This window comes from Sorex fumeus, unplaced genomic scaffold (genome assembly GCF_029834395.1).
Source record: "Sorex fumeus unplaced genomic scaffold, SorFum_2.1 ptg000050l, whole genome shotgun sequence".
NCBI classification, from domain to species: domain Eukaryota; kingdom Metazoa; phylum Chordata; class Mammalia; order Eulipotyphla; family Soricidae; genus Sorex; species Sorex fumeus.
Window position 1 is genome coordinate 9,432,105 of NW_026606107.1, and position 24,414 is coordinate 9,456,518.

At 35.9% G+C, this 24,414-nt stretch overlaps 1 protein-coding gene across 4 annotated transcripts in view; it reads right to left on the minus strand.

Moving 5' to 3' along the window:
• Positions 1-24,414, minus strand: part of DIAPH2 (diaphanous related formin 2) — a 760,781-nt gene that overhangs the window by 340,113 nt on the left and 396,254 nt on the right. For all 4 annotated transcript variants that reach the window (XM_056124107.1, XM_056124108.1, XM_056124106.1 and 1 more), the window contains one exon: positions 22,167-22,296. In XM_056124107.1, coding sequence (XP_055980082.1) covers positions 22,167-22,296 — 130 coding nt within the window. The remainder of the gene's footprint in view (positions 1-22,166; positions 22,297-24,414) is intronic.

The following is a 24,414-nucleotide window of genomic DNA, read 5'->3' on the forward strand; positions in this document are numbered from 1 at the left end:
CTTGGGTGTTAATTTCCTATTTTGTTACTTTATGTTCCCCAGATGAATGCAACCTTTCTATGTCTATCCCTTTCTTTCTGAGTCATTTCGCTTAACATGATACTTTCCAAGTAGTACCACTCGTATGTACATTTCATGACTTCGGCTTTTCTAACAGCTACATAGTACTCCATTGTGTAAATGTACCAAAGTTTCTTTAACCAGTCACCTGTTCTTGGGCACTCAGGTTTTTTCCAGATTCTGGCTATTGTAAAGAGTGCTTAAATAAACAGACAATTGCAGATGTCACTTTGGCTATACTTTTTTGCCTCTCTGGGATATATTCCTAGGAGTGGTATTGCTGGGTCAAATGGGAGCTCAATTTCTAATTTTTTGAGAATCATCCATACTGTTTTCCCAAAGGGCTGAACCAGTCGGAATTCCCCCCAACAGTGAAGGAGTGTCCCTTTCTCACCACATCTGCGCCAGCACCAGTTGCTTTTGTTCTTGTGGATATGGGCCAGTCTCTGTGGTGTGAAGTGATATCTCATTGTGGTTTTGATCTGCATCTCCCTGATGATTAATGATGTGGAACATTTTCTCATGTGTCTTTTAGCCATTCGGATTTCTTCTTTGTCAAAGTTTCTATTCATTTCATCTCCCCATTTTTTGATGGGGTTGAATGTTTTCTTTTTGTGGAGTTGAACCAGTACTTTGTATATCCTTATTAACCCCTTATCAGATGTGTAGTTGTCGAATATCCTTTCCCATTCTGTAGACTGTCTTTGTATTTTGTTCACTGTTTCTTTTGAGGTGCAGAAGCTTCTTAGTTTAAGATAGTCCCATTTGTCTATCTCTGTTTTCACTTGCTTGGCCAGCGGTGTGACATCTTTGAAGACACCATTAGCTTCTATGTCATGAAGGGTTTTGCCAACATTTTCCTCAATGTATCTTATAGATTCCGGTCTGATGTTGAGTTCTTTAATCCACTTAGATCTTACTTTTGTACATGGAGTTAGGCAGAGATCTGAGCCCATTTTTTTGCATGTAGCCGTCCAGTTTTGCCAGCATAATTTGTTGAAGAGGCTTTCCCTGCTCCACTTCACTTTTCTTGCCCCCTTATGGAAGATTAGATGCTCGTATGCTTGGGGGTGGGGGGAACGTCAGTATATTCAACCCTGTTCCATTGGTCTACAGCTCTGCCTTTGTTCCAGTACCATGCTGCCAAACTGCACTTTAAATTAGAATGATACAACAAAATTTATCCCTAAAATACATTCCCACTATCTCACACCACACACAAAAACTAGTTCCAAATGGATTTAAAACATAGATGTTACAACAAAATAAAAAAATACATACTAGAAAACATAGGTGAAACAATCCTAAATGATGGTTTCAGTGGTTTCTTCAGAAACTCACCTCTATTAGCAAGAAAAAGTGAAGCAGAAGTACACAGCTTGAATTTTAAGAAACTAAAAAGCTTTTGCACAGTGAAACAAGTTATGGACAAAAAATGACATCTTTGCAAAATACACATCTTATTAAATGTTAATACTGAAGATATATAAAGCACAAGTAAATCTCAAAAGAAACAGAACATAAAAATTGTGGAGAAAAATCTTAACAGAGAGATCTGCCAAGAATATATACAGATGACCAACAGGCACAATAAAAAAGTGCTCATATTACCTCATTACCAAGTAAACAAAAATGACAATTACAATGCACTCTTTTGTCCCATCAGAGAGAATGACTTATATATAAAAAAACAAGGAAACAAACATACACACATGCACACACACACACACACACACACACACACACACACAAAACCCAAGAAGTATGAGCAGAAATGTGGAGAAAAAGAAAGTTAACACTTACTGATGGAGGGAATATAAACTGGTTCATGATCTATTGGACCAGTATGAAGATTTCTCCAAATATTAAACATAAAATTACCATACGATCTCAAAATTCTACTGCTAAGTATCTATAGATTCATCACAAAAGCATTGATTCATAAAGGCATATGCAAACATAAGTTCACACTAAAGCTATCACTGTTTAGATGTATTTACTATTAGAGTAATCTATACTACATTACGTTCTTGTTTGAGGTTTAACAATAACATATTAATCTGTTTTTAATTTTACCCCACCCATCTTATTCATATATGTCAGATAAATCTTCTCAAGTAAACTTTGATACAATATTTTTCTCAATATTAAAAGAGATACTATACTTCACTAAGATTACTCACTGATCACTCAAGCATAATCAGTAGATTCTTCACCTTTCATCTTGAAATAATTTGTTCTTTCTACCTTGGATTCCAATCTTATGTATTCCTTCCTCCTACCATCTTCACTTCCCATAAACTATACTATAATCTCAACAAAGATGAATCCTTAAGCCTTCAAAAATAAGTTGAGTTGAGGGACTGATAGATGATACAGCAGGTAAATACAGTTGTTTTGCAACTCCTAACTTATTTGTGATGGTTTCAGAACTTTTATTGCTTAAGATCATACAGTCCTGAGCACTGTCAAGAGCAATCCCTGAGGACAGACACAGGAATAACACCTAAGCACTGCCAGGTGTTGCCAAATCCAAAAAAATGAGTTGAATTCAATATTAGAAACTGGTAAAGCCATAGTTGAATATGCTGAGAATGATCCTAATCTTCTCATAAAGGATCCAAAGGCAGAAATCTTCATTGGAAATCTTCAACTGCTGTCATTCCATGGCTTGGAGTCCAGCCACACATGCTAGGGGAAAAGGCAGCTCAGACAGAGAAGGGAGCACCAAATAAAGGGTGTTGGGAGGATCCTCCCAGGATGAGAGATGCATGATGAGAGTAGACTATAGACCAAACATGATTGCCACTCAATGCCTCTTTTGCAAACCACAGCACCCCAAAGGAGAGAGAGAACAAAAGGGAATGACCTGCCACAGAGAGAGGGTGGGATGGGGGAGATGGGGGGTGGGAGGGATACTGGGATCCATGGTGGTGGAAAATAGGCACTGGTGTAGGGATGGGTACGTGATCATTGTATAATTGAAACCCAAGCACAGCAGTTTGCAAGTCTACAACTGTACCTCATGGTGTTTCACTAATAAAATTTTTAAAAAATAAAAAAATAAATGTATTTCCCTGCTCCATTTCTCTATAAAACTTTTTTTTTCTGCCCTACAAACATGATAAATTTCTTTAAGAGACGAGTATGCATCTTCTCAACTTGCTTGTACCTTAATAAATGTCTTTTTTTCTACTTTTTCTTCTCATCAACCTTAGCTCTCAAGTGATTGGCCTTTGAGTGTGAGCAACTTAACTTGGGTTCAGTAATAATTCTAACAAGGAATCCCACTGTGTCTATAATGCTTCTCAGTACCAAACATGAAGCTTCCCTGCTTATCTTATTTATCTCTTGCAATCAGACCAGATAAGGCACATTCATGGTAGTTTGGCTGTAGACATATCTTAACTTGAGGACTCATGACTTAAAAGGGTAACTATAAAATTTTCTGAACATGCTCTATAGAAAATGACAGGAAAATATTTTTCAGAAAAATAACAATGAATTATTAGCAGTAGCAATGTAGTACTGTAGTACTCTCCTCCCGTTGTACATCGATTTGCTCCAGCGGGCCCAGTAACGACTCCATTGTGAGACTTGTTACTGTGTTTGGCATATCGAATACATCACAGGAGCTTGCCAGGCTCTGCCATGCGGGCGAGGTACTCTTGGTAGCTTGCCGGGCTCTCCGAGAGAGGCAGAGGAATCAAACCTGGGTCAGCTGTGCTGGCCACAAGCAAGGCAAATGCCCTACCACTTGTGCTATCGTAAAATCCATAAAACAAAATGCTAAAATATTTAATTACTTACATACTTGATCATGTACATCTACCATGTTATATAAAGTAAATCCCACAAGAAAAGCCACTGTAGAGCATACACAAAAAATGGGACCATCACAAAACTACAGCCTCCCATCTAACCAGTGAAACTTTGACACAATCATATTAAATAACAAACACAACTTTAACGACATATGTGGTAGAGAATGGGTCAAGATTAGGGGGTGGAATGAGAGCAGAGATACATATAAACCTGTCATATAGTTGCTAAATAATATGAGCACACAGATCTTTAAAAATTAATGATAATTTGGGAACAGAGTGATAGTAGAGTGTGTAGGGCACTTTCCTTGCATGAGGCTGGCATGAGTTTGGTCCCTGGCATCTAATATGGTCCCTGAGCCACATAGGAAGTCATCTCTGTGAGCAGAGTCAGAAAATGCGCTGGACACAGCCAAGTATAGCCTCAAACAGACAAAATTTAATGTTAATAACCAAACATCTTTTTTGGTATATTTTCAGTGCAAAATTCTCTGAGAAAGCTCAAAGTATAGATACAATTTTAAATTTAAATTTGGTTAATTTAAACAAACTTTGCACTACAAATAAAGGCCACTACAATGTTAGAAAACAGGGACACAATGTTTCTGTCACTGGTTAATGTATGAGCAAAAGCATCAGTACAGTTTCTTTATTCTCAATTTAGTAGCTTTCTGTATACTAAGAAGAAAAGCAAATTAACAGGTCAGGTTTTTTCTTTTATTTAAGAAAACTTCAGAAATGTACCAATAAAGAGATATAGTAAAGTAAATTAACAAAAATTCCGAAAAAAATTAGACATTCTAACTATGGCTTTGAAAATTCAATAAAGAAACAGGAAGAAAGATCTTATGGGATGAGAGAAAGAAAATAGAGAAAAGGAAATAGGGCAGAAATGAAGACTTACATTCAAATCAATGTTCTGTTCTGAGTATGAAAGTCAGATAAGCCTGTGAATTCGGTGAAGAAACAGAGGACACAAAGGAATCAAAATATATAAAAGCAAATCACAAAGGAATCAAAATATATAAAATTATGTCAATAGACAGAAAACATGACCAAGTGGACAGAACACTGGGACATGATGAAATTTAGGTACTAGTCCTAACCAAATCACTTAAAAGATGGGGACATACGACAATTTCTTTATTTGTATAATGATATTGCACAGCACAGTATCTAAAACCCATTCTAGTACAAATGGTAAATGATATTCTGAAATATGAGGTCACACTAAACTTTGTTAAGGACAAGATATTCAAACAATGAAAAGGTAATTATCCATGACAGTGCTCTCAGGTATTAAGGAACAGATGAAATCTAGTAACAAATTTATTTAACAAAATTATTTAACAATTTAACATTTATTTATTGAACAAAACCAATTTTAACACAATAAGATTAATAAAAAGCAGTTCCGTAGGGTGATACAAACAAAGAAGGAATAAAAGAGATCCAGAAAAGGAATGAGGAAGACCTCTAAGGAAGGGAATTATTTTAAAAAATGCCCAATAAATTAGTCCTCACTGTTCAATGTTAAAAGGCACTTAACATTCAAAAGAATGACATATTCTGAATAAATAAAGAAATTCCTTTTAAATTCCGAATAAGAAAAAGCTTGGGAAAGAATCTCTCATCTTATGGCCACTTTTCAATAGAGAGGTTCCGACTTTACATTGAAAACTCCCTTTAGTCTTGAAGCACAGATATTCACACACCATCATGACAACAAATAAAACCTAACAAAGAGTATATTTATTGGAAGATAATAACCAACTTTAAAAAAACATTAGACAAATGTCTCACCAATAAACACAAAGGAAGATAAACTATCAGTTAATTTGGATAGCTATCATACACCTGTAACCTAACTGACTTCTACATTTTTTATGAACCTATTTTTATTTAAGCTGCATTTGACCTTAGCAGTTTTGTCAAACAATTAAATTTGTTTACTAGAGAGACGTTATCAACACTAATTATATACACTTGGCAGCTATTTTTACTCACATTATCACTAGAAATAACTAAAACAAGGAGTTACAAAACATAACCAGAACTTTGATAAAAAAAAACATAGTAGTAAATCCCCATGTAAGTTCACATCAATGTTACAAACAATAACATTTACCACTCATGCCCTGCACTCTGTCATACTGCCTCCCACTAGAAAGGAGAAAGCTGTTAAAAGCATTTTACTAATATAAAAACAGAAGAATGTGATCCTTTGGAAAATAATATAGTTGTTTATGAATTTTCCTAAAAACAAGGCTCAGAAGACTTTTTGAATTTTTAAAAATTTCTCTAGTTAAGCTAAACGTCAAGTATTTTTCTACAAAGCTACTAAAGAGTGTGGAACTATGGCACCACCTATCGAAACATTACTTAAATGCTCATCACAAATGACAGTCTTACAAAATACTGGAGAATAGGATGAGAAATTTAGTATTAAAAGCAATATAAACAAAAAGTTTATTCAGATGCATCTGAGATCACTATGATATAAAATCTGGCTGCAGAAAGGAAGGAAAAAACCTATAATAACTTGATTTTAATCTACTGGAAATAGATTCACAATGCAGTATAAACATAGGACTATCTTTAGTAGGACTACAGACATCATCAACATTCTGTTATGCAATGGGCTCAACGATTGGATAATAGTTACTATAATACCCTAATTACATATCTCTTTGAGAATATTAAAAATAAATCTCAATATTTAAAACAAAAAATGTTAATATAAAAGTTAAGATTCTTAATATCCTAACTAATGCAATTACTACTGAATGTCAGATCAAACTGGTTCAGGTACTTGTCCTTACTCAATTATTTTGGGAGGCGGGGCAGGGGGCGGGGTGAGGGGAGCACACCCAAAAGTGGTCAGGCTGGGTCTCCTGGTTCTGAGCCTAGGAATTACTCTTGGTGGAACTCAGGTAACCATATGTGTATAAAAGATCAATGATTGAACCAAGGCCTGCTGCATGTAAGACAGGCATCTTTACAACTGTACACTTTCTCTTCAGTCCCTTTGTTGATCATTTGAAAGAGATTGTTCTAAATTAAAACTTATAAACCAGGATAAAAAAATAAAACAACACATGGAATATAAAATAGATGTACTTTTCTTAAAAAGCTTTTTTTAATGGACATGCACTTCAGCAAGTCTAACTAAAAAATAGGTTTCTAACGAAATCTTTCTGAGTACAAAATTTCCTCAGAATAGAGTATTATTTAAAATTTTAATGTTTCATGTGAAATCAGCTTTAGAGGCATAAGGAATCAAGTAATAAAATTATAAATGCCATTGTCTGATTAATGTCTAAGACAACTAAATATATATTAATCCACCTCCTACTGCTTGGTAAAAAATGTGATATTTTTTGTCTTGATTGTGAAAAAAACTAACTTGCTTGACTTTCATTATATTAAAAAATAATGGAATGAATGGTCTAAAATATAAGTAATCAAAATGTTATATATTGCTTAAAAAATTCAAATGACTTCCAACCTGAAAATGAGAACTCAGATCTTAGGTTTTATTTCCACTGGCCATCTCATATCAATCTGATTTCCTGCAGAATATTCTTATTCTACTTTTAGAACCTGATATTTTCATTTTTTCTCAAACTCCTCAAGCAAATAACTATATTGAGAAATCTATACTGTGCTTCTCTGTGCTACAGAGCCTCATCTGTGACAATATTCTATATTCCATATAACTGACAATGGATTAGCATTTCAAATATTGAAATAACTCACTAACAGATTAAGAAAAAGATGATCTTAAAGAAAATAGGAAAAAGATTTAACAGACTTTTTAAATAATGATGGTTGTAATATTACATGCACCAACTGCCCCCAGCACTGTGTAATCCCATCAATGCCCAAGACCCAGAGACTATCCCAGCACTGTGTAATCTCATCAATGGCCAAGACCCAGAGACTATAAAACCCAGCTCCTGGAAGAGAACATCACAGAGTCTCCTGCCTCCATGCCTGGCTGTTGTCACCGGGGTCCCTTGGAGGAGGGTGGGTTGAGTTTCCCTCCCCACCTGGAGCAGAGCCTCTGCAGCTGAAACCTCCGGTTCCAGCCACAGCCATGCTTAAGACCACTCTCCACACATTCGGACAGCCTCACGCATGAAGGAACTGGCAGAGGAACCCAGGTGTGCGGGACCCGAGGTGTAGATCTCCAAGTCTGCTCGGATTGAGACTGGGCCTCCTCCACCCAGATCTCCCATCTTCCAGTAAGTAGGCATTACACCCACCTACTGCCACCGGCGCAATATCTTTTATCTAGTTCTTACTCTGGAGAACCTGGCAGGCTACCATAAGTACCCTGTCCACACGGCAGAGTCTGGCAAGCTCCCCATGGCATATTCACTATGCCCAAAACCAGTAACAATGATGGGTCTCATTCTCCTGAAAGAGCCTCAAATGTGGAACTTTCTAAAATCTCAGGGCTAGGACGAAGGAGACGTTACTGGTGCCTGCTCAAGGAAATTGATGAATAACAGGATGACAGTGATACAGTTTTAATTTGCTCGAGCGGGCCCAGTAACGTCTCCATTGGAGACTTTGTTGTTACTGTGTCTGGCATATCGAATACTCTTGGTAGCTTGCCGAGCTCTCCGAGAGGGGCGGAGGAATAGAACTCGGGTCGGCCATGTTGGCTGCTTGTAAGGTGAACGCCCGGAGTGATAGCACAGCGCGTAGGGTGTCTGCCTTGCACGCAGCCAACATGGCCGACCCGAGTTTGATTCCTCCGCCCCTCTCGGAGAGCCCGGCAAGCTACCGAGAGTATTCGATATGCCAGACACAGTAACAACAGTTTTAATAATGAACAATAAAAATCTTGAGCCTCATTAATGATCACATAAATGTGTTTGAAGGCACAGCAAACACTAGTAGGCTACAAAAAATTAAAATGTCATGGTTATAGAAGAACATTTACATATATCATGCATTTTGTATTGGAATTTTAAGTGCTTTTACTAACAACTTTTAAAACATATAAAAGATAATGTATAGAAAAATTTTTTTCGGTCTCCCTAGGCGAAAGCAAGCTAACAGCCAATATACATTTTTTGTTCATTTTTTGTTTTTGTTTTGGTGCCACAGCTGGTGGTGATCAAGCTTATTCCTGGCTCTGTGCTCAGAGATCTCTCCTAGTGCTAGGCAGACCCTATAAGGTGACAAAGGCAGGTGTGCGCAATAATAAATGCCCTGCGTGCTGTACTATCCCTCCAGCCTCTCAATAAATAGCCCTATGAATTTGTACTTTTATTCTCATATGTTCATTTCTGTATTGCCTTCTAGTTCATTAAGGATTCTACAGGTGGAGGAGGGATCAAATAGATGATGGGATCCAATTGTCTTAGCAGAGGTACAAAACTGTACCACTAAAACAGTCATAAAGCATTTACTAACCTTTAGACAGAAATAACCAGTTTGTGGTTGTAGTACTGATATATCAGGGAGTGCTCTTAGAAGTCATTATTCACTTAGCATCAGGGAGTGAGTTAACTCAAGGCTCCAAGACAAGCTCATAGTTTTTGGCTACAAGGACTAATTAGATTGAATAAAGTTTTAGTTTAACTCAGTTAATCAGTTATATTGACAAAACTAACATTTGTCAGTTTCTATAATTAAGGAAGCTAAAGCTATGACCCACTCAATTACTTTATAGCATGAGTGCATATTAATTTGAATATTTACTACATACTTAATCATATTTATAGTCAAAATTATCCCCCAAATTTGAAACTGCATATGTCAACCTTTTGCCCATGCTGCTTTCTAATGCTGAGTTATGAATCTCAGTTGAAATAGTGGGATAGAAATGGAGATGTTGACAACCTGAACTGTAGTGCCCTAAACAATATGATCAAGTATACCTCACAAAACAGTTAAAAATCAAGGGCTCTGAACAGTTAGTACAATTAGTCTATTTTACAACACTTTTGAAATCCATATGATTCTGTATTCCACTTAACTGATGTTTCTTCAGATTTTGGTTTTTAAATATCTCTATACATTAATATCTTATGTCTTCCTATTAAACACTTTTCCCTTTATCTAGCAAACATGCTAATGAAAATTTGATGAAGGAAATATAATCTCTATTAAGCCTTGCTTTGCATTTTCAATATCCCTGGGAATGGATTTCTTCAGTGAATTTAGAGAAATAATAATAATAAATAATTCCACCCAGAAAATTACATTTGTGAAGATAAAGTGACTCTGCATTAAATTTACCAGTATAGGGGCTGAAGACACAGTATAGCTACCTGTGGCCTACCAGGGCTCAATTCTCTGGAATGCCACATGTTTATATGTTCCTCTCACCCTGCGACTGCCAGATATGGGCAAAAATCAAACAAACAAACAAAAAATAATCAGTGTAAAACTAAAGGGGTAAATACTGCTTCATGACAATTTAATCAGTATTTTGGGTTTTCCTCCCTAAATATCAAGAGTGATCTTTTTTGTATGCAATAATAAAAAGAGGAAATACTGCACATGCAATGTGGGAACACTAAACCATGGTCAAACCTTATCCTAGCTCTACATTCACTCCTAGTGCAGGCCATATTGCAGATCACTTGGTGTAGGCCATATTGGGTGTCAGGGACCAAACCTTCTTTGGGAGTATCTATGTTGGTAAGTGTGCTATCTATCGGGCACGGACCATCACTATTTTAAAGTCTTACAGCCACATATACTTCACATTTGGGTAGACAGAAGTAAGCACTGATAAAGAGAACAAAGTTGACAAGAATGAAAAATCTCTCTTGTCTGTATCTACTCTCTCAAGTTCAAATGGCCTATATTTAGATGGCAAGAATCTGGAGAATGCTATATAATTAATTTGATTTACACCAACTCTTTCAAGTGAATTTAGAAATTAATTTTGAGAGACAGAGCTCTTTGCCTCTTCCAATATCAGACATTTGTCTATAAGCATTAAATTATACTAAATTTCAATATGAATATGATCTGAAACCATCTTAAAAGTAGTTTCATTATCACAATCAGTGTTCCTTGTGTTAAGATTATGGAAGGTCAGAATTAAGAATAAATGAAGATGAGTAACTAATTATGGTTGACAGAGAAGGAAAAAAAGACTGGTTACAGATACACATATATTTCAGAAATTGTGAATATGACATTGCTTGAGATTGTGTTTATACATATAAATACACAGGTTTAGGTTAGGTGATATTTAGAGAGAGATACAATTCTGCGGTGATTAATATCCATAAAAATAAATTGCATTTTTCAATATACTTGAAGTGTACAAACCTTTAATATCAAAGTCTCAGTAAAAACTTTTAAATATCATTTTTTTTGCTTTTTTTGGTTTTTGTGTTTGCCTTGAAAGTGGCCAACATGGCCAACCCAAGTTTGGCCTCTCGGAGAGCTCGGCAAGCTACCTAGAGTATCTCGCCTGCACAGCAAAGCCTGGCAAGCTACCCATGACATATTCGATTTGCCAAACACAGTAATAAGTCTCACAATGTCACTGGGCCCGCTCAAGCAAATCGATGAACAACAGGGAGGACAGTGACAGTAACAGCGGGTCACATCTGGCAATACACAGGGGTTACTTCTGGCTCTGCACTCAGGAATTGCTCCTGGCAGTGCTCAGCAGACCATCTGGGATCCTGGGAATAGAACCCAGGTCAGCTGCATGCAAGGCAAACACCCTGCCTGCTGTGCTATCACTCCAGCCCCTATTTTAAATGATAGAAAAATCTTAAGACGAATCATTTAAGAACAGAAATACATATATATTTTATATTATATTTTCTCAATATAAGCAGGCAAGTTCTCTTCCAATCAATGTTACTTTGGTCAGGAACAGTAAAGACAATATAGTCCATGTGGTCTGCTGGTAGTCTGTTACCATTATAGATAGAATGCAAACATAAGGAAGACCACCAAATACTCTTTAGGTAGAAAATAAATCTGTCTTGTCTCAGTCGTTTGATTTTTCCCAATCAAAGAAGCAAGCACTGTTCTAACTTTTTATGTTCTAGGAGATACAGTTTGGGATTTATCATGTACGTCTATGCTTAGTGGTAAGAATATCCTCCCTATCAGGACAACTCATACTTTGACTTCACAGTAAAAAATGTTGAAATCCTCTCTTTGGCATATGGAATCTCCCAATTCTTCTTCCCTGATGAGCCAGGCTACACAACGGAGAATATATATTCGTGGTCTACCTCATTTTCTTTAAAACTTACACCTATGTAAATTGTCTATTAACACAAAAAACTAATTTTTCCTTTGCTAACCTGTCTGATAGTGCTTTGCCTAATTACTCATCTTAGAAATATACTAAACGAGTGGGAACTGTCCCCTGATCATCAATAATAACATGGGAACAAAGCATACAATGCGAATAAGGGTATTTTTCTTTTTGAATGCTAGTACCATATGTATTAGCTTAACAATAAAGAAATCATGGGAAATTCTGTAACATTCATTACATTTTATTAAAGTAATGAGAAAAAAAGCACTGGTAATAAAATTCATATTGAATCCACCTAGAAGTGGCTAATATAACTTATATAATATTGCAGCTTAGATTTGTTGGTTATATACATTGAGTGGAAGTTTATTAGACACATGAATTTCACCTTTCTATGCGTTTTTATCTTGGTAAATATTATTTCTCAAGTAAAGTAGGGAGCTACTTACACAGCAAACAGTTAGGTAAGGTCAAATCTACTGTGACATTTTGTCACAGGAGCATATTATTATTCTGTGCTTCAAAAAAGTTAAACTAAAATCCAAGGTTTAAAGCTGTTACGAAAGACTACAATTTAATACTTTCTCTCATTTTGAGTAGGTAAATCATTCATTTAATGCTCTAAACATAGTTGTATTTTACTGTACAATTTAAATTTTTAAGTAAAGAAAAGAAAATTAAATTTAATTTTTTTTGGCATTAGGGTAAACATAAAAGAATTAGAAGTTAGAAAGCTGTGAGTTCCTTGGGAGAGAGTTTTTTTTTTTTTTTTTGGCTTTCTGGGTCACACCCGGTGATGTACAGGAGTTACTCCTGGCTCATGCACTCAGGAATTACTCCTGGCGGTGCTCGGGGGACCATATGGGATGCTGGGAATCAAACCCGGGTCGGCTGCGTGCAAGGCAAATGCCCTACCGGCTGTGCTATCGCTCCAGCCCCAAGAGTTTGGGTTTTTTGTTTGTTTGAATCGGGACTCAATCCAATTGTGCTTAGGGCTTACTCCTGACTCTGCACTCAGAGATCACTCCTGGTGGTATTAGGGGAAAATAATGGGTACCTGACTGAATCTGGACATTCTATGTGCAAGGCAAGCACACTACCTCCGAGATTATAGCTGTGTACCTTGGTGAGATTTTTTTATTCATACCATTCTTGGTAAATACGTCCACTTCGGTGACATCTGTAATTGTAAGTCCTATTCATTATTATCTACATTATTTATAGCACTGTAGCACTGTGCTCCCATTGTTCATCAATTTGCTCGAGCAGGCAACAGTAAAGTCTCACAGCAAATTGTGAGACTTGATGTTAGTGTTTTTTGCATATCGGATACATCATGGGGAGCTTGCTAGGCTTTGTGCAACCGAGATACTCTCTGTAGCTTGCCAGGATCTCTGAGAGGGGCGGAGCAATCGAACCCGGGTCTGATGTGTGCAAGGCAAACGCCCTGACTGCCGTGCGATCACTCCATCCCAAATTGTTCATAATCTCAATTTTTTTAAAAAATGGAATAAAATATGAAAAAGCAACGCTATTAAATCCCAGAGTTCTCCTTAGTGTATTTGGTTTCTCAATTCAATTCATATTTACAGTAAGTAGCAGTTCAAAGTTAACTTTCTGTTAGCTGTCCAAAATGTTTTATTTTAAAATATGACTGTTATATTACAATGACAGGAAATAATCAGTGCAATAAGCATTTACTGAACATTTTTACTTTTGAAATACTGCCCAACCACTGAGACCACAGGAAAAAACGGGGCATATTCCTTGCAACCCAGAAACTTAATCATTCTATAAGTCATATGGAAAGCACGCGATTAAAAAGTACAAGTAATACGTGTGTTATACCACTAAATAGGTTATATTTTTCTACTTTTGTACACATATTTTTGAAGGAAGGGAGGGGCAGGAGATCAAAGTCTGAGGTGCTCAGGTATACTTGGTTCTGAGCTCGGGAACCACTCTTGTCAGTGCTGGGGGGGGGGGGGCGGGCGGTTGGTGATACATAGTTTGGGGATTTGAATCACAGTAGCAGATGTAGCACATGTCATGGAATGCATGCATCATAACCTCTGTACTATCGCTCGCTAAAAAGACTATGGTGACGTAATGACAAAGAGAGAAGTTAATTAAGTTAAAATGGCATTAGAGGGAGGAAGGATCACCACACACAGGAAATATGGGTATTCCAGTAGTCTTTCACTTGTTTTTCCAAGATGTGAACACAAATCTCTAATATATATTTTATATATACAGGGAAAATGAGCTGAAATATCTTAAGTTAAAACAATAGACAAAATCTAGAAACCTTGTCTACCCCCCCCCCCCCAACACACACATATGCCACACCAGTAGTTTGATCATGGAAAATCCTATCATCACTCTGGCCCTCTGAATTTTCAACTGCAGAATGATGAATTTGAATTAAATACTATCTTGGCTTCCTTAACTAGGGTCAATATGAACTTTTGCCCGTTCTAGAAGTGAAGAAAAGGTTGCTTTAATTATTTTTCTTTCATTCCCCAAAACTGTTTTTCTCTGCAATTGTTCTACTTTTTCTTTATCTCATAGATTGTACCCTATAACATTTCCTCTAACTTGAACTTTCATCATTAATAATCCTGTACTGAAGTCAGAGTAGATAAAAATTTTATCACTTACTAATGTGACATGGAAACATAACAGACATCAAAATATATAACTAGTCATTAAAATATATAACAATTAAGTTCATTAGAAATTACCACTGTTTATAGGACTCCAAGCCAGCTTTTATTTTGTAAGACGACACTGCTTTGAAACAAATGCCGTTTGGGATTTATGCAAGCTTTAGGAGTAATGGTGCCTTCAAATATATCATTATACATTTACTTGTAGAATGAAATGGTTCTAATTAAACCTAACCTTTTAGGTGTAATCCCTGTAGCTACTCTATAAAATACTGGAAGCTTTAAATTAAACTGAAAATCCTCAAAGTTGAAAGTTAAAGTGATGTTCATGGGAACTGGTAAAATGTGTAATAAACCAGCAATGGTTTATATAATAAATATATATTTATTATATACATACCTATATACATGGGTATATATAAAATATGTGTATATATAAAATATTATATGGTCCCCAAGTTATGCTGGAGAACTTGATGTCCACAGAAGTATAACTGGCAGTGCTAGGGGATGATGTAGTACCAAGGGTATAAACTGGGGTCCATCACATTCAAAGTAGGCACCTTAACTCCTTTACCATGTTTCTGGCCACAAGGCATCAGCATCTTTGTAGCCATCATTTCATTTTCCTTGTATGTCAAACATAAAATAGAAAACAATATTATTTCCTTAATTTCACTGCTGGTAAAATTTCATATCCTATCTGAAACTTCATAAAGGCTAATGAGGATAACTACTTAGAAGAAATGTAAGCTTTCCAAGTCTAGGGCAATAGTAGAGAAGGAAGGCTCTAGCATTGCAAACCTCTGACCCCGTTAGATCCCCTGTACCCCATATGGCCCCTGGAGCACACCAGCAGTGATCTCTGAGCACAGAGCCAAGTCCTGAGCACCACTGGGTATGACCCCAAACAAAAAAATAAATAAATAAAAGAGCAAAAAAGGCAAGTACTCCATTCCTCATCCTGCCTGTTTAAATCCACCCTACCCCCTACATCACCAAAGGATAAATGAGTGAAATAAAAATAATTTAAAGTTTCTTTATAATTCTTTAAAAGTGCTTTTTAAATGTTTCCCACCCATTTTGGTGGAAGATATGAAAGCACAATGGAATATGATGGAAGACAAGACATCCCTAGAGATCTGATATAAGAAAAATATTTCTTTGAAATTTGATTTTTATAGAACACGTGAGGAACAAGCCCTGTGCACCTCCAGGTGTGGCACAAACCACTGTCAGCCAAATAACTTATAATTTTGTGGAGTCTTCATTCTAATCCATAATATCTTTTGATATAAAACAATAAAATATTTCACAAAATCTGTAACTCGTAAGTTTCAGAATTCAAAGGCAATTATACTCAGTTTATATCATGCATTAAGCCACAAAATTTAAGTAACTTCACATTATAAGGAATAACTGCAAAGTAATTTTTTTTATTGAATTCAACATATTTCATACTACAGTTTTCCTTTTGCTCCAACGTGTTTTTTTCCTTTATCAGTTAATTTGGGCCTACAACTTTAGTACTGAACTGACATAAATTTATTTGGTATACCTGGAAGAAAAGAAACTTACTCTACCAACTATATGGATTCTAATAATCCCCCTAAATGAGTAGTACTGACATTAATACAAACACAACTTATCTTTAAATATGAGCTACATAATTAAATCAGTAAGTTCACATCATACTATTATTAGCTTTTCAGTTTTCAAAGAAAATGTTCCTCTTTGTTGAAGTTTTAAAGGAGAACACATCACTAAGTGACAGTGTCCAAGTAATATTAATCATAGGACTTGGAAAGACATTACAGTGGGTATGGCTCTTGCCCTGTCTATGGCCTGCCCAGGTTAGTCTCAGGCACTCCATATGGTCCCCAAGCCTACCAGGACTGATCCTTGAGCACCTAGAAAGAGTAAGTCCTGATCAGACCTACATGTGCTGCCCCAAAATGAAAATAAAATAAAATTGAATTAAATGAATTATACAGCATTTGTCTATTTTCACTTTTTAAAAAAGTCAAGGCTATATACGTATGCACGTATGTGTTCCATATTTAATGTTGAAGGTGTTGGGATGTGATTCAAATAGCAAAGTAATGTGTATGAAGTAAACGAGATAAGGTAGATTAAAAAATATTTTAAGAATAGAGAGGAATTAAGGTCCTTGACCTTTTATTTTGATTTATTTTTTTTTCACTTCAAAAAATAAATTCAAAATTATTTTAACCTAAGGCTTTGTTAATAAAAACATTTGAAAAATGGAAAAAGGAACTTGGTATATAACTTGAAAAGCTGAAATTATTTATATGCCATAGAACCAATTCTATTAGACATTCACTGTTTTCAGAGCACCACCTGGAGCAATCACCAGTAAAGAGTTGGGAATAGCTTCTGACCACAGTTAGGCAGGGCCCAGTGCTTCCCCCCCGGCCCCCGCACCCATCACAAACACACATACACACACACACACACACACACACATATACAAAAAACACTGAAAAGGGTTCTGACAAACTGTCAGACAAACAATAGCTGTCTCAGGAGAGGGCAGGTGAAATTTCTAGACATGAGACACAGCATGAAATTATAAAGAGGCATGATTATTAAAAATGAATTAAAAAGGCTTAACAGAAAACATAGCTAGATAAAATAAAATGAGAAATAGAAAAAAATGAAAGAGGGAGGCAAGCAGACTGAATGTGCTTTAGAAATTTGAGATTTAAGAGCTCAATCTGAATTTCACAGAAAAAGAAAAATAAATAGTCCAATAACTTGAGAGCAGGAATTTCTGCCAAGCTAACAGTAAGACAGAAAGGGAATATCTGGCAACTGTATTTTGAATAAACTGGCAGGAAAACATATACAAACAAAAATAATCAAAATATAACACATACTGCTCTTGAAACTGATAGATTGTGCTGTTACAAGAAAGAAATATAAAAGAAACATACTTGAATATAAAAATAAGCTTGACAGTATTGCGATAGGTATATTTCCTAAGATTTTTACCAACTGTTTTGAATATGTGCGAAAGGTTACGGGGCACAGGGGCCTGCCCATGAAGGGTCCAGGGGCACAGGAGCAGATTACAGACACTGCATACATATTACTGAAACTACTGACTTGTTTAACTCTCTTTACTAGATTGTTCCCAAATGAATTTAAACAAGTAGCCTTATTTTGTATGTGGTTTGGTAACATTCCTTGGAATTTATCCTGGGAAAAGCTAGTAAAGCTATTATGGTCATTGATGTAGGATAACAATGGTTTTTCCTTTCACCCTTGCCACAGGGAGTTTAGGTTTATCCTGTTAACACCCATCATAATGCTCCTGAGTCACTCCCATCCTTTATTTATCTGTAACCTCTTCTCTGTGCTCTCCTCCCCAAACAGTTAATCAGCTTTGTTCCTAAACAGATTCTGTTAATTTGTAAGGTCAGATCCTTCTAAGGACACTGAACTTGTATTGTAAGTTAATATTGCCTTTCTCCTCTCCTTATCTCTTTTGTATAGCTTACTTTAAAAAAATTTTTTAAGGATATGAATTACTGGGGGCTAGAGTGATAGCACAGTGGGTAGGGCATTTGCCTTGCATGCAGCTGACCTAGCCAAACCAGGTTCTATTGCTCTGACCCTCTACAATAGCCCGGCAAGCTACCAAGAGTATCTCGCCCGCACAGCAAAGCCTGGCAAGCTACCCGTGACATATTCGATATGCCAAACACAGTAACAATTGTCACAATGGAGACATTACTGGGCCTGCTCAAGCAAATCAATGAACAATAGGAGGACAGTAACAGTGACAGTGATGATATACTGGGGGCTGGAGCGATAGCACAGCTGGTAGGGCATTTGCCTTGCATGTAGCCGACCTGGGTTCCATTCCTCTGTCCCTCTCGGAGACCCTGGCAAGCTACCGAGAGTATCACACCCGCACGGCAGAGTCTGGCAAGCTCCCGGTGGTATATTCAATATGCCAAAAACAGTAACAACAAGTCTCACAATGGAGATGTTACTGGTGCTCACTTGAGCAAATCTATGAACAGGAGGACAGTGCTACAGTGCTACAGTTTCGAATATGTGGAATCATTAAACCTTGATGTTATAGAAATCTGACCTGGAAAAAACCAGCACTTGAGAGATTACTGTGGACTCAACCTGGCTCATACCACAAAAGTAAATTCCTAAGCTTTGTCCACACAGTGTGTATACAATATATTTTGAAGGACTTACTTTGATTAATACAATTGAAATCAGGTATACCCTGTCACTGTCACTGTCACTGTCCTCCCGTTGTTCATCAATTTGCTTGAGCGAGTCCAGTAATGTCTCCATTGTGATACTTGTTACTGTGTTTGGCATATTGAATACATCACGGGTAGCTTGCCAGTCTTTGCCAAGTGGGTGAGATACTCTAGGTAGCCTGCCGGGCTCTCTCTACTGGAGATATTTCCCCATATTTTTATTCAGCTACCCAGACACAGATCTTGTTTGTCAGACCCTATGTTTTACAATATTATCTTGACCATTTGGTTCCCATCTGATTTGTGGGAGAAATTTAATTCCCATTGCTCTTGTGAGGCCCATTTTATCCATTGGGAGAAACTTACTGTCTGCTTGTTCCTGGAGTGACTTATTGTCCAGCGTTTACTCCTAACTGCCCCTTCAAATGCAAGAGCTGGAGTGAGGCTTCCCTGCTAGCTCATCTTTGTCATAAGTTCTTTACCATTTTATATATGAGGAAGAAAAGTCTTGGAATGTTAAGTAACTAATGTTGAAGGTTATATAACTAGTGAATAATAGAGCTAGGGTTAGAATTTTAACATATCATAAATATTCAACTGATAATACTGCCTGCAGTGGTAGTTAAAACTGCATATGGTATCATATATATATATATATATATATTTATAAAGAGAGAGCTAAAATTCAATGCTGATACAAGATTCATTCTAGATTTCCTATCAGTTATCCCTGGTTCTTTGAAAACAAATATGCATGTGAGATATATTAATTTATACTCGTTATGAGAATTTGGGGGGTACAGGTGGAACAACCTGCTGTTCTCAGGGCTAACTCCATGCTCAATGCTCAAGGAATACTCCAGGGAAGACTCGGGGAATCATGTAAGATGGCAGGAATCAACTGTAGTCAGGCAGGCTTCATTGCCAGGTCACCCTAACTACTGGATGTTATGTCCAGACCCAAAATTTAAGAACTCAAAATCAGCACTGAAAATCAACAGAAGAATTTGTTTAAATTTGTCCTTGATATACATCTTCCCAAAATATTGAATCTATATTGAAAAAATAAATTATAGGAGAATAGTTTGGTAGATAGTAGTCAAAAAGTGATGATGAAATAATCTGACTGAAATGACCTGACATAAGAATTGATCTCAGGGTCAGAGCAAAAGGACAGTGGGTAAGGTACTACCTTGCAGGCAACCAATCCAGGTTTGATCCCCAGGACCACACATGGTCCCCTGAGCCCACCATGAGAGATAGATTGCTGAGCACAGAACCAGGAGTAAACCCTTATCACTCCTGGCTTTCTTCCTCCAAAATGCATTGGTCTTAAGTGTGAAATGTCTCATGTTCCAAATTATAATATTAATTTTCCTACAGTTGTTTTTGGGCTGGAGTGATAGCAGAGCAGGTAGGGTGTTTGCCTTACACAAACTGGGTTTGATTCTTTCACCCCTCGGGGAGAGCCCGGCAAGCTACTGAGAATATCTCGCCCGCACAGCAAAGCCTGGCAAGCTACCCGTGATGTATTTGATATTCCAAACACAGTAACAAGTCTCACAATGGAGACGTTACTGGGCCTGCTCGAGCAAATCGATGAATAATAGGAGGACAGTGTGACAGTGCTACAGTTACCTGTTAGCAAATATATATTAATATAAATATATATTAGTTACCTGTTAGCAAATACATCTCTTGACTCAAAGGTACGTTTTTAAACCCAAGGCAATGATATAGCAAGTTCTTTGGAAAAACATTTGTCGGAAATCTGCTATAAATTTTCAGATACAGTGAGTACAATTTCCCATTGTAATATAAGGTATTACTATATTCAAAAAGAAAAGAAAATAAATGGGATCTTAGTTTGTTAGCATTACTACAGTCTTTGGACCACAAAATTGGATATATTAATTAAATTAAATTAAAGATATATACTGAGAAGTTGATGGCTATTAGAACTCAAACAGTACTGAGCAGTGAACAATATTACACAAATAATTTTCTATGTTTTTTCAATATACTTTGTATTCCTTCAAAGAACAACAACAGGTTTATATATTTGCAATAAACTAAAGAAACATATGGTTTTGAGTACTTACTAAATGGCCTCAAACTTATAAAAAAATGATGCTACTACAGTGTAATTTTAAATATTTATGACAAATTATTCTTATTAGGATGGAAAATATACTTTTCACACGTATACTCTCATCTTCAAAAATTGTTTCCTTGATTCAGCCCCTTTCTTTCTTACTACTAAACTTCTTGTAAGAATTGGTGATACTAATCACAAAATTAATTACATATAAACTCTTGAACACATTTTGTTCACCCTGTACAGTTCCTCTCTGGTGACCAACAGTCTACTCTAAAATTTCAATACAGGCCTTCTACCTAAGACATCAAGATCAGACAACGTAGTATAAAATTTATGTCTCTGAGACAGCCACTTTATTGCTCTGTTTAATAGCTAAAGACACCATCACCTATCCTATCATATTTTGTCACGGTGCTTCGCTCATATTATTTTTGCTGGGGAAATCAAGCTTCTTTGCCATGTCCACAAACATTCTACCCTCACGTTTCAGTCTTTCGTCTTCTTCCAAAACTTTTTTATTGAAAGATTCAAAAGTACTCTCTATCTCATATAAACTATACAATGCAGCATATTTTCACACAGAATTCCTCATTTTAATGATCACTTTATAAATTGTCTATATATATATATATATATATATATATATATATATGTCTTTTCTGGCCTTCTAGCTTTTAAATGTATTTAAGCAAGAATTGTCACACTATCATTTTTATATCATCCGAAGCCCAATGGCCTGATTCATTTCCAAACTATATATTACTGTGTGTTTATTAAGTAAATAAATTTGTTATCTAACAAGATATAAAAGTATCAATAATCTAGCAGTGTTAAAAAGTCAGAAGCAGATAACTGAAGCGACTGTTCTCTGAATAATAAGGTAATATGAACTATCTTCAGGCTTTCTTCTATCAGTAATAAAATATAATTTTATAGATTACTTAATCCTTGTACTTATGATATGATAAGAAGACTTGTTTCAAAGCAGTTACAAATCATTACCTTTACTTGCACTTTCTACATGTTCCAGTTCTTCTGGAAATTTCAGGATATCACGATATTTTTCTTCACAAATTTCCGCAATAAAATGCAAGAGGGTTGTTTTTTGATCAGATGACTTAGTATCTCTGATCTGTAAGAAAACAGAATTTTTCAGTATCTTTAAAATCAATAGATGTTTTCCTTAAACAAGTGAAATGAATTAATGAATAAGTTCAATTTATTATAGTTCATTTAAAACAAATGATTTAGAGGCCAGAGCAGGTGGGGCACTTGCCTTGAACTTGGGTGCCACTAGTAAAATCCCCAGTGGGTTTTTATTCATAGGGTTCCCTGAACTCTGACAGTAGTGACCCTTAGGTTCAGCATCAGAAGTAAGTGCTAGGTTTGATTCCAAACCTTTTAAAAAGAAAGAAAGAAAAACTCACCTAGCAACAACAACAAAAAAAAGGAGGCAATTTTCCAATGGGTTCTAGCAGTATTCTCATAAATTTAAAAAATTAATTTCACAAAAAAGCTTTGATATTAAAAATGTCTAAATCATCATGACAAAATGAACTATTATCTTTATGAGAAGACAACTCACTTCACTATTGCTAATAATAGACCAAGATAATGTGTTCTTATGTTATCAGCATTTTGTTCTTTGCTTTATATAGCTTTTCTTGAAAGCTCAATTCACTTACAAATATTATTAAAATGAGTGAGCACACGCTTTACTTGCATTAGACATAAAAAAATAACTAGAGTCTCCTCTTTTTTGTTTTGTTTTGTTTTGCTTTTTCATGGAGAAGGGGCACACCTGGCAGTGACTGAGGGCTAGTCCCAGCTCTGTGGTATCTTTCTGGCACCAAACTAAAGACTGCTTATCTTGACAATTCAACAGAATCTGACAGCGCAATCAGGATAATATGCCAAATTTTATTTGCCTGCTCACTATTAAATTTGTCTGGTTACATTTCATATTTATGTGTCTCCTTTACAGAGGCACTATATAATAATATATAGTTACAATGTGAAAAAATAAATAAAGCATAGCAATTATGATGTGAGAAAGTGATTTCTTTAATGAGCATTCATATTTTTTACTAACTGCAAATGAAATCAAGAATTTACTTTTAAAAAAGGAAATATGCATAAAGTATCAAGTTCCATCATTTTATTGGATATTTTAATTCTATAATCCTTAGATGATGGATTTGTGCACTGATGTTCATACTGATGCACGGTTTTAGGCTTTAAGGATTACTATGCTTAGAATGAATGGGGATTCTCGACAAGAAGGGTTATGAAAAGCCTGTGGAAGGCATTTAGATAATTACAGAATAATTTAATCCTTATTGTTTCAGTCACTAAGAAAATAAAATCAACACATTTAACAAATCAATATCATATGGAATTTTTTTGCAATGCAGCTTTTCAGTTACTCTTTTTGTCCCAACGATAGAAAAACTGAAATGAAATATTAATCTCAGAGCTCAGAACAAACATCTACGGGAGGTACAATCTTGATAGTTCAAGTGATCACAATTATTATTTTAGAATTTTACAATTGCTTTAATCCCACAAGAACAAAATTATTGTGCTGATCCCTTAAACACATTTAAATACTACAAGTTGAAATGGCAAAATTCAAGGACGAGCTTTAAGGACAAAAAAACAAGCTCCGTAAACGTCATCATGGCTTGAAGCTTGGCACTGTGAAATAATCAATGGGAGTTTCACTTTCCTAATGAGAGGTAGATTTAGTATTTTCATGAAGTGCATGTTTAAGAACAATTAAGCTATTCCAAATAATAAGAAAAATAAAATTTTCTTACAAATTAAATGAACTCTTAAATTTTATAAACATTAAGATGTGGCACAGGAAAAATAAAATTTTATATTTCTTATCTAAAGCAAATCAAATTGATGTATACGTTGTGAAGGCTACAAAGATAATTTTTTTTAAAAAAAGAACAAGACACAAAGTTATACATTATCATTCTATTTGTTATCTCTGTGGTCAATATATATCTTTTTTTATTGCTTTTCACAACAACTTATAATGTTAAGGGGTTACTCCTAACTCTGCACCCAGAAATCACTCCTGGAAGTGCTTGGGGAACCAGATAGGATACTTGGGATCAAACTCCAGTCAGCTGTGTGAAGGCAAGCACTGTACCCACTGTATTATCTATCCTGGTCAAAAATCCCACAAATCAGGTTCAGAAAAATACTATAGTGGCTAAGGCACTAGCACTATATGCAA